Source organism: Dipodomys ordii, unplaced genomic scaffold (genome assembly GCF_000151885.1).
Source record: "Dipodomys ordii isolate 6190 unplaced genomic scaffold, Dord_2.0 Scaffold2, whole genome shotgun sequence".
NCBI classification, from domain to species: Eukaryota; Metazoa; Chordata; class Mammalia; order Rodentia; family Heteromyidae; genus Dipodomys; species Dipodomys ordii.
Window position 1 is genome coordinate 2,064,828 of NW_012267218.1, and position 11,760 is coordinate 2,076,587.

At 44.7% G+C, this 11,760-nt stretch overlaps 1 protein-coding gene across 1 annotated transcript in view; it reads right to left on the reverse strand.

Moving 5' to 3' along the window:
- Positions 1 to 11,760, reverse strand: part of Traf3 (TNF receptor-associated factor 3) — a 65,203-nt gene that overhangs the window by 13,270 nt on the left and 40,173 nt on the right. Inside the window, exon 10 of the mRNA XM_013012965.1 lies at positions 10,956 to 11,096. Coding sequence (XP_012868419.1) covers positions 10,956 to 11,096 — 141 coding nt within the window. The remainder of the gene's footprint in view (positions 1 to 10,955; positions 11,097 to 11,760) is intronic.

Below are 11,760 nucleotides of genomic sequence, written 5' to 3' on the forward strand. Positions count from 1 at the left end.
GCTGTCCCTCAGCTCTTCAGCTCAAGGCTAGCACTCTACTACTTGAGCCACAGTGCCACTTCCGGCTTTTTTCTTTTTGCTTATGTGGTGCTGAGGGCCTCAGGTATTCAAGGCAAGCGCTCTACCACTGAGCCACCTTCCCAGCCCCCCCCAGGCTGGCTTTGAACCGCGATCCTGGATCCCAGCTGCCTGAGTAGCTAGGATTACAGGTGTGAGCCACTGGCGCCCAGCTCTAACTAAATTCTTAATATCTTTCATTTAAGGATTCCCTAAGTTGAACGTTGAATTAATTTGCTCATCTTAAACAACCACCCTAGCCCTGAGTGCTGCAGACCGTGCTCTATCCATCTCGCAGGCAGCTGCCTTCGGTGTGGAGTGGAGCCGGCAGGTGTGCGCGTCAACAGCACAGAGTAATCTGCACATGGCCAATGAGAATGGGGTCCCCTTCTCCCCCTCACCACTCTCCACCCTTTACCTTAGCCTCTTTCAGTGAAGGCATTCTCTTTTTATTTACTTCTGATTTTACCTTAAAAAAATGAGTGTGTCTAATAATATCTACAGTTTTACATAGTTTTTCCTCAACCAACACGAATGTTCTATCTTCTATCATGATCAACAAAGGACCAGAAGATCCCAGTAGAATAATTCTATCAGGAGAAACACTTTCCCAGTGTGGGAAAGTGCAGGTGTGTTGGCTGTGGCCAGCCATTGCCTGTGTGGGCAGAGCAGGGCAGCACACACCTTGGCAGCCCAAACGAGGCTCAGCTCACACAATGGGGCAATGTGTCCATTCTGATGGGCAGCCAGAGGAAGACAGTCTTGAGCAACCGTCCCAAACAGCTCAGAACTACACAATCCGATACGATAAGATACGTCTCGATACGTCTCACACCATCATGACCTACTCCTGCCCCAGCAGGTGATCGTTCAGAGAGAAAATGCAGCGGGCAGGCTGCTATTCAGTCCTGCGGCTTCCAACCTCACACACTGCTCACTCTGGGAAACCTCTGGCCACAAGGCAAGTGGGAGGAGAGCACATCCCCAGGCCAGCCTGGAGGCTGACGGGTGACCGCACTGGAACTTCCAGATTGTTTCACGCACAACCACATACCTCAGAGCCACTAAATCACCACACAGCCAGTACAGTGGTAACAGTATCAATTCTTAAAATGAAAGGAGGAGCCTTTCAAATGAGAAACAGCATCTACGGGAGGCGAGTCGCCTTGAGATTTGTCTGTAGTTTTAAAATAGCAGAAACAACACATTCTTCAAAAAGAGGAAATGGATTTATAGTGAAGCCATTGATGAACTCAGAGCAGACACGATGTGCTCACATGAAAAACACCACCACCGCTGCCACCGCCCTGAGCCTCACCTCCCTGCTGAATGAGCATGCCTGTGCACACCTGCTGCACGTGTGCACAGGTGTGGTGTTACCTCTCAGTGCTTCTGGTTGATCGTAGGTGCTGACTGTAGTGAACTATGTCCTGACAGCTTTCATGAGCACCTCTGCTTTAAATGTTTGGACTCAGGGCCAGGATGTGGCTCCAGTGGGAAAGTGCCTGCCTGTCTGGGAAGTGTAAGGACATGAGTTCAAGTTCTAGTCCTGCCCCGCCCCCCCAAAAGGCTTAAGCAGGGCACTGGTGGCTCATGCCTGTAATCTTCAGCTACTCAGGAGGCTGAGATCTGAGGATTGCGTTGTAAGCCATTCTGGGCAGGAAAGTCTGTAAGACTCTTATCTCCAATTGACCACCTGAAAAGTGGCTGTGTGGCTCAAAGTGGTAGCGTGTTAGCCTTGAGAGAAAACTTTAAAGGACAGCACCCAGGCCTGGAGTTCAATTCAAGTCCCACAAGCGACAAAAAGTTTAGACATGTATATTTAACATTCAGCCATGGGCTGGGAGGGTGGCTCAGTGGTAGAGCACTTGCCTTGCATGCATGAGGCCGTGGGTTTGATTCCTCAGCACCACGTAAGCAAAAAAGAAAAAACCAGAAGTGGCGCTGTGGTAGAGTGCTAGCCTTGAGCTGAAGAGCTGAGGGACAGCGCCCAGGCCCAGAGTTCAGGCCCCACGACCGGACCAAAAAAAAACAAAAAACCATAACATTCAGCCAGATACTCCGGGAGCAGAGGTGGGAGGATAGAGTTCAATACAATGAGGGGAAAGGTAGCAAGATCCCATCTCAAAGCACAAGAAACAAGACATTCCAATCTTTACAATTCCCAGCCCCTCTTTACAAATTTTTGAAAACTCAAATGTCAACTCTACTGCCTTTTTCAATTAATCTCAGTCCCCTCCGGCTACAAAGTTCTTCACAGATGCTGAATACTTAATTTTGTTTTTTTGTAAATAAGCCACTGGGGAAGAACTGTTGGCTTGGGTGAGTTTCACCTCCCCTTGAGGAGCACGCTGAGAGGAGTGTGTGGAAGGACTGACAGGGGGTGGGGGGGGGGGGGGGGGGGCGGCTGGAGGACCAAGTCCTTCCGCTGCGGAGTCTGCAGCTCGAGAGCCAGCTATTCTATCAACCTCCAACCCTCAGGATAGGGTGATGTCTGCTTCTACTGTTGCTCATGACAGACACAGCTATAACACGTTTGATACAGGCAGCCAGTCACATCAGGGGCTGGCAAACCTGTTGTCAGGAGGCAAGAATTTGGGGATCCACAGAGCATTCAGCTCAATCTCAGCACCCTACTCAGAGCCAAAGCAGCAACAATGACAATGCGCTGCGGTGAGGGGTAGAGAGGGGAGGACTGGGGAGCCTGACTATCTCTGTGCTAGATTAATGCCAAGATAATCACCACGAGTCTTGGCAAAATAAAACCAGTGTAAACTACGAACTGTGGAACTGACACAGCACACCCCTGTGAGTAGCTGTGCTGCTGGTCCGTGGGAAACTGTAGATCGTGAGTATACCAGCAACAGATGGAGCACACGCACATGTGCACAAGACCCGGGGCTAAGGCACAAACATGCGGCGAACGCCTTCTCGACCAGCAAGGAAGGACGACCACCACACCAGGAGTCTTCTCAGATCACACTTTATTGGAGAGCTTTTGAATTGATGGGAGAGCTTGAGGGAGAGACCCCGTACACGAAAATGTGGCCGCTTATATAAGGAATAGGGACACGGGTCGTTCTATCATTGGTCGTCTGCCTTTCACCGTCACCAGGTGCCACGGGATTGGCTGGGGACTCTACGTGGCTCGCGCATGCGCAAAGCCCGGGACCCACAGTCCCGCCAAGCACTGCCTAATATGGAGTTGTTTACCTCAAAGCTGCAAGGAAGCGGGCGCCATCTTGTAATGGCGTTCGCCCTGGCTCCCCGCACAAACACTCCTGTGCCCCTGTGCGAGCCCAGCCTTTTAGAGGCCAATGCGAATCCCAGAGGCCTGGATCTACTGTCTCAGCCCCGGCTGCTACAGGACAGAGCACCTTTCAGCTAGCCCAGGCAGAGGGCCCACAGGCACCCCTGGGTCAGCCTGCCCCGCGCCAACCACCCCAGGCCAAGCCAGGACCACAGCTTTCACAATCCCTGAACCCACAATGAAACGTTATAAGATTCATAGATAATCAAGACAACCAACCAAATTCAAAAGCCAACAACAATCCAGGGAAGAACTCCAGTGAGAGTGAAGAAATGGAGGATAACAGAACCATTAAAGAAATGGTAACAGAACAGGTTAATGAAGTAAAAGGGAAGACACAAAAACAATTTCAAGAGCACAAAGAAGAAATATCAAAGGAATTCCAAGACTTCAAAAAAGAGAGGCAGACAAAAATAGACACAGTATATACCTCATTAAATGATGAAATTAACACTTTGAAAATGGATATAGGAAGCATAAATGATTTAATTTCCACAATGTAAACCACAATGGAAGTCATAGGTAACAAATAAGTGAGATGGAAAATAGACTATCAGGAGTTGAGGATAAAACAGAGGAGCTGGAAGAGAAAGTCATAGGTATGGAAAAAACACTCAGATATTACCAAAGGGAAATCCAAGAATTGGCAGACAAAGCCAAGTAATCAAACCTACATATAATTAAGATGGATGAGGGGGAAGAATTCAGTAAGATAATCACAGAAAACTTCCCCAATCTTGAGAGAAAAATCTCATCTGCATAACAAAAGCATATATAACACATAGTAGACAGGATTCTAGAAGAAACACTTCTAGACACATCATAGTAAAAACATTAGACCTGAATAGCAAGGAGCTGATTTTAAATGCTGCAAAATCAAAGGAACTATATTACAATGAAAAGAAAATCAGAATCTCTGTGGACCTCTCCACGTAAACCCTCAACACAAAGAGAGCCTGGAATGGTATAATCCAAGACCTGAAGATCAACAACTGCCAATCCAAACCGGTGTACCAGCAAAGCCATCATTTACATTTGATGGTGAAATTAAAACCTTTCATGGCAAACAAAAATTAAAGGAATTCATGAAAACTAAACAAACGCTACAAAGAATACTAAAAGGAGGAATTCAATCGGAGGAAAACTATCAAAATCAAGGAAACATCAGATGAAAACCACTAGATCAATTTAGTAAGCACGGGAAGAAGAAAGAAGCAAAATACAGGAAAACAAAAAATGGCAGGAAATGTAATACATCTCTCTACAATAACCCTAAACATTAATGGCCTCAATTCCCCAGTCAAGAGAAAAAGAACTGCAGGGTGGATCAGAAAACAAGATCCATCCATTTGTTGTCTCCAAGAGACGCATCTCACAGCCAAAGATATAAACAAACTCTGAGTGAAGGGAGGGAAGATCTTCCCAGCATAAATGCACCCTGCAAGAAGGCAGGGGTCACCATACTGATACCTGATAGACTTCTGGCTAAAATCAGTACAAAAAGACAAGGAAGGTCATTACATATTAATAAAGGGAATGATCCATGAAGAGCAAATCACAGTGGTCAACATCTGTGCCCCAAACAAAGGAGTAATTAAATACGTTAAATACTCTCAGGCTTACAGAACAAAATATGCACAAACACAGTAATAGTGAGATTTTCACACCCTACTCTCACCAAAGGACAGGTCAACCAAACAAAAGATAAGCAATGAAGTCTCTCAACTAAATGACACTGTAACCCAAATAGGCCTAACAGTAATCTAACAGAGTTTTCCACCAAGCAATGCCCCAATACACTCTTCTCAGCAGCCCATGGAATATTCTCCAAAATAGATCATATCATAGTTCACATGAAGAATTTACACAAATACAAGAGGATTGGCACAATCCCTTGCATCCTATCTGACCATAGTGGAATCAAACTAGTTCTCAACAACAAAATTATGAATATATGGAGGCTGAACAGTATACTACTGAATACCGCCTGGGTCATGGAAGAGATTAGGAAGTTCTGACAATTCAAGGAAAATGAAAATACATCACAACCCAAACTCTGGGATACAGCAAAAGCAGTGCTGAGGGGAAAGTTCATATCCCTAAGTGCACACATAAAGAAATCAGAAGCAGCTCAATTACAACTGCTAGGGAAGCAAGAAAAAATTTAATCTAAAGTTAGTAGGTGGAGAAAGATAACAAATATTAGGGCAGAAACCAATGAGATAAAAAATTTTAAAGTATACATAAAATTAATGAAACAAAAGGTTGGTTTTTGAAAAATTAGTAAAACTGACAGACCATTCATGAGAATTAAAAAAAAAAAAGAAGAAGAAGAGAGGGAACTCAAATGAATAAGATCAGGTATGCCACAGGAAAAATCACAACAAACATCCAAGCAATCTAAATGAGTATAAAGAACTATTTCCAAAATTTATACTCACTAAAGAAGGAAAACCTAGCAGAAATGGATGAATTTCTAGAGAAGTATCAATTGCCCAAACTGAACCAAGAAGATATCAATCAACTAAATAAATAAGATAGAAGTAATCAGAAGTCTTCTAACAAGGAAAAGCCCAGACCCAGATGGAGTCACTGTGGAATTCTGCAAGACTTTTAAATATGAGCTAGCACCAATACTCCTCAAGCTTTTTGGTGAAATAGAACAAGAGGTAGAAATCCTAAACTCATTCTATGAAGACAATATCACACTCATCCAAAACCAGGTAAGGATCCAATAAAAAAGAACTACAGACCAATTTTTCTGATGAACACAGATACAAAGCTTTTCAATAAAATATTAGCCAACAGAATCCAGAAACAAATTAGAAAAAAAAGTCACATTATGACCAAGTAGGCTTCATAACACAGATGCAAGGCTGGATTAACATATGCAAATCAATAAATATAATTCACCACATCAACACAGCTAAGGACAAGAACCACAGGATCATCTCAATAGATGCAGAAAAAGCCTTCAACAAAATACAACATCAATTCATACTTAAAGCGTCAGAGAAACTTGGAATAGAAGGAACATTCCTTAAAACAATAAAGGCCAAGCTGGGTGCCAGTGACTCATTCCTGTAATCCTAGCTATTCGGGAGGATGAGATCTGAGGATAGCCATTCAAAGCCAGCCCAAGCGGGAAAGTCTGAGAGACTCTTATCTCCAATTAACCACCAGAAAACCAGAAGTGGTGCTGTGGTTCAAGCAGTAGAGTGCTCTCCTTGAGCTGAAGAGCTGAGGGACAGCACCCAGGCCCAGAGTTCAAGCCCAACAACAGACAAAATAATAATAATAATAATTTTTTTTGTTGGTCGTGGGGCCTGAATTCTGTCCCTCAGCTCTTTAGCTCAAGGTTAGCATTCTACCACTTGAGCCACAGTACCACCTTCAGATTTTTCTGCTTATGTGGTGCTGAGGAATCGAACCCAGGGCCTCATGCATGTGAGGTAAGCACTCTACCACTGAGCCACCTTCCCAGCCTCATAATAAATTTTTTTAAAGGCCAAATACGACAGACCAACAGCCAACCTCATACTAAATGGGGAAAAAACTAAAACCATTTCCCCCCAAATCAGGACCAAGGCAAGGATATCCATTCTCTCTAGTCTTCTTCAATTTAGTTCTAGAATCCTTAGCCAGAGCAATAAGGCAAAAAAAGGACATTAAAAGGATTCACATAGGGAAAGAAGAAATCAGACTATTCCTATTTGCAGATGACATGATTTTTGTTTTGTTTTTTTTTTGCTGGTTGTGGGGCTTGAACTCTGGGCCTGGGCGCTGTCCCTCAGCTTTTCAGCTCAAGGCTAGCGCTCTACCACTTGAGCCACAGTGCTACTTTCGGCCTTTTTCTGCTTATGTGGTACTGAGGAATCGAACCCAGGGCCTCATGCATGCAAGGCAAGCACTCTACAACTGAGCCACCTTCCCAGCCCAGATGACATGATCTTATACCTGAAGGATCCAAAAAACTCTATTCCTAAACTCCTAGAACTAATAGATCACTTTGACAAAGTAGCAAAATATAAAATTAACCCACGAAAATCAGTAGCCTTTCTGTATATCCACAATATACAAACAGAAAAGGAAATCAGGAAAACAACCCCATTTGCAATAGCTTCAAAAAAAATCTAGGAATTAACCTAACCAAAGATGTAAGGACCTATTTGGTAAAAACTATAAAAGCCTAAAGAAAGAAATCATAGAGGATACCAGGAAATGGAAATACCTTCTTGGATAGGTAGAATCAATATAGTGAAAATGGCCATAATGCCAAAATGATACACAAATTTGATGCAATCCTCATCAAATATCACAATGATGGGGCTGGGAAGGTAGCTCAGCAGTAGAGTGCATGCCTTGCAAGCATGAGGCCCTGGGTTCGATTCCTCAGCACCACATAAACAGAAAAAGCCGGAAGTGGCACTGTGGCTCCAGTGGTATAGCGCTAGCCTTGAGCTGAAGAGCTGAAGGACAGCGCCCAGGCCCAGAGTTCAGGCCCCATGACCGGACCAAAAAAAAAGAAAAAAATCACAATGATGTTCTTTACTGAAACAGAGAAAGCAATTCAGAAATTCATATGGAACAACAAAAGACCTAGAATAGCTAAAGCAATTCTAGGCTAAAGAAGCAATACAGGCAGTATCACAGTACCAGATTTCAAGCTCTACTACAGATCCATAATAACAAAGACAGCTTGGTACTGGCACAAAAACAGACCCAAAGATCAATGGAACAGATTAGAAGATCCAGAAATAAAACCACATACTTACACTCAGCTGATATTCAACAAAGGAGCCAAAGATATACAGTGGAAAAAACACAGTCACTTCAGCTGTTGGTGCTGGGAAAACTGGGTGGCCACATGCAGAAAACTGAAAGTGGTCCCTGCCTGTCACTATGCACTAACATCAACTCAAAATGGATTAAAGACCTCAACATCAGACTGGAACCTCTGAAAGTATTGCCAGACAGAGTAGGAGAGACGCTGGAACTTATAGGCACAGGCAGAAGCACAACAGATTGGAGAGAGACTCCACAAATGGGACTACCTTAAAATAAAAAGTTTCTGCACAGCTAAAGACATAGCTACTACACAAGGACAGCCAACCAATTGGGAAAAGATCTTTATCAACAATACATCAGACAAAGGCCTAATGTCCAATATATACAGGGAGCTCAAGAAACTAATCCTGGGCTGGGAAGGTGGCTCAGTGGTAGAGCGCTTGCCTTGCATGCTCGAGGCCCTGGGTTCGATTCCTCAGCACCACATAAGCAAAAAAAGCCGGAAGTGATGCTGTGGCTCAAGTGGTAGAGCGCTCGCCTTGAGCTGAAGAGCTGAGGGACAGCCCCCAGACACAGAGTTCAGGCCCCACAACCAACCAAAAAAAAAAAAAAACCAAACCATGGGAAATCTCAAGTTTTGGACAAGGGCTTCTCTACATCATTTTCCTAATTTTGACATAAATGGTGATGTTACACATGACCAGTCTACTACATATGTACTCTGTGGTGGACTATGTTTTGCTAGTACCGGGGAGTCTGAACTCAGGGCCTCACTCTGGCTTAGCTAGCATTCTAGCTTTCAAGCCACACTTCTAGCCCAGCTTTGCCTTTTGCTAGCTAACTTGGGAGATAGAATCATGTGGACTCAAAGTATGATCTGGATCTCAGCTTTCTTTGTAACTAGGATTACAGATGTGAGCTACCAATTTGTGGACATTTTTATAGGTGATTTTCCAACAGTTAATTTTCTATTCTAATGAATAGACCCCCAGACCCCAAGTCTGGGGGGAAAAATCCCTACATAATTCTGAAGACTATGACTAATCTCCAGTATGAAAATGGGAGGATGGGGGGGGCAATGGGTGGAAGGGGGTGGGAGATGGAAGGGATGGGAAGGGGAAACAAAGGAGGAGGCTACAATGCTTGATAAAAAATGTACTCATTATCTTGTCCATGTAATTGTAACCCCTCTGTACGGTATTTTCACAATAATAAAAAAAAGAAGATGGGAGGAAAAGCATTCTCAATGATGCTACACCCACATCATTAGAAATACTTAGAGCTGGGTGCTGGTGGCTCACACCTGTAATTCCAGCTACTGATGAGGCCGAGATCTGAGGATCATGGTTCAAAGCCAGGTTGGGTAGGAAAATCCCTCAGACTTTTTTTTTTTTTTTTTGCTGGTCGTGGGCCTGAACTCTGGGCCTGGGTGCTGTCCCTCAGCTCTTCAGCTCAAGGCTAGTGTTCTTCCACTTGAACCACAGCGCCACTTCCAGCTTTTTCTGTTTATGTGGTGCTGAGGAATCAAACCCAGGGCCTCATGTATGCAAGGCAACCGCTCTACCACTGAGCCACCTTCCCAGCCCCCCTCAGACTCTTATCTGCAATTAATCACCAGAAAAACTGGAAGTGGTGCTGTGGCTCAAAGTGGTAGAGCACAATTTAGGGAAATGCACTGCTAAGTGTAGGCACTGAACCCCCCTTAGTGACACAATGGGGGTGACCCCTGGAATTTCTTCAGCCCCCACACACAGAGCAGGTCCAGTGCAGGTCTAAGGGCAACAGTGATGCCAACAAAATCTTCATAAGGCCCATCTTTAAAATCACCGTAGTTCAGAATGGCAAAGGTTTATATGTTATTTGGGGATGCCTCTGAATTACCACGGTGAAGTAAAGCTGGGTAAGTGTGTGTGACACTCAGAATGCTTCATTTCACATTGGGAAGTCAAGCTTTGCGTGCAAAGATTCATGAACAACATATCTATCTTAAGTAGTAATAAAAGTTTTTTTTTTCAGTAGTGGGGATGGAACATGGGTCTTTGCACATGCAGGCATGTACACCCCGGCCGAAGGAAAAACACTTTTCTTGTCAGTGGTGGGGCTTGAACTCAGGGCCTGGGCCAGGGCTCTATCCCTGAGCTCTTCAGCTAAAGGCATGCACTCTACCACTTTAAGCCAAATGCCATTTCTGGTTTTCTGTGGCTAATCAGAAAATCTCACAGATTTTCCTGCCTGGGCTGGCTTTGAACCATAGCCCTCAGATCTCAGCCTTCTGAGTAGCTAGGATTACAGGCATGAGCCACCAATGCCTGGCCAAAACAAAATTTAAAACACAAGTTTTTTTTTTTTTGGGTCCAGTAATGGGGCCTGAACTCTGAGCCTGGGCGCTGTCCTTCAGCTCTTCAGCTCAAGGCTAGTGCTCTACCACTTGAGCCACAATACCACTTCTGGCTTTTTTCTTTTTGCTTATGTGGTGCTGAGGAATCGAACACAGGGCCTCAGGTATGCAAGGCAAGCGCGCTACCACTGAGCCACCTTCCCAGCCCTAAAACACAAATTTGAAGCCGCACTTCGCCACAGTAGGTAAGAAGTACGGAAGGGTGGGGAGGGGCTGCTTTCCCGGCCGGCCCCTTGCTCACTCAGATTGTCCCCAAATCTTCCCGTAATCGAGAGAGCAAAGGAACACTGGGCCTGGCCTCTGGGCCTGTCCAAGCCAGTTCTCAGCTTACAGAGTGCTGAGGGAGATCTGAGGGAGACACAGCTCCACTGCCCTTTGACCCTTCTAGTCTTAGCTGCTTACCTGTAAATGAAGTATTTTGGATTCATTATTTCGCAACATTTCCTTTTGTCTCTCGATTTCAATTTCAAAGCTACATATTTGATTGTGCAAACTTTGTATGCTCTTGTTTTTTTCTACACTTTCATTCTGCAACAAGGAAACCTGAAAAACAAATTTTTCAATTAACTTAGCAAAAAGTACTTCTGACATTGATTAAACAGCATGACAAGTGACCATAACTTCACGGGACAAATCTTCTCTGGCAAGGATTCCCTGTCACCTATCCTGACAGGCAAATCCTGGAGAGCACAAGGCCTGCCGCCACGGGCTCCCGGATCGTCCTCATCAGTTAGCGCCGCATGAGCAGCTGCTGACAAAGTGCATGAGAGGGGTGCTCGCTAAGTATCTGCTGACAGAAGAACATATCTCTCGCCAGAACAGCTTACAAATTGCCATCAGGAAACAACAAAAAAATACTTCGCTGCTTGCAGAAACACTGTGTGTGTAGCTGGATAACAGGGTTCACAAAACCATACTTACACTAATAGCTTAGAATGGATCCTGATATTTTATATTTATTTGGTTAACTTTAAAAAGTGACAGCCTTTGGGGCTGGGAAGGTGCTCAGTGGTAGAGCGCTTGCCTTGTATGCATGAGGCCCTGGGTTTGATTCCTCAGCACCACATAAGCAAAAAGAAAAAAGCCGGAAGTGACGCTGTGGCTCAAGTGATAGAGCGCTAGCCTTGAGCTGAAGAGCTGAGGGACAGCGCCCAGGCCCAGAGTTCAGGCCCCACGACCAGACCCCCCCCCCCCCCCCCAAAAAAAG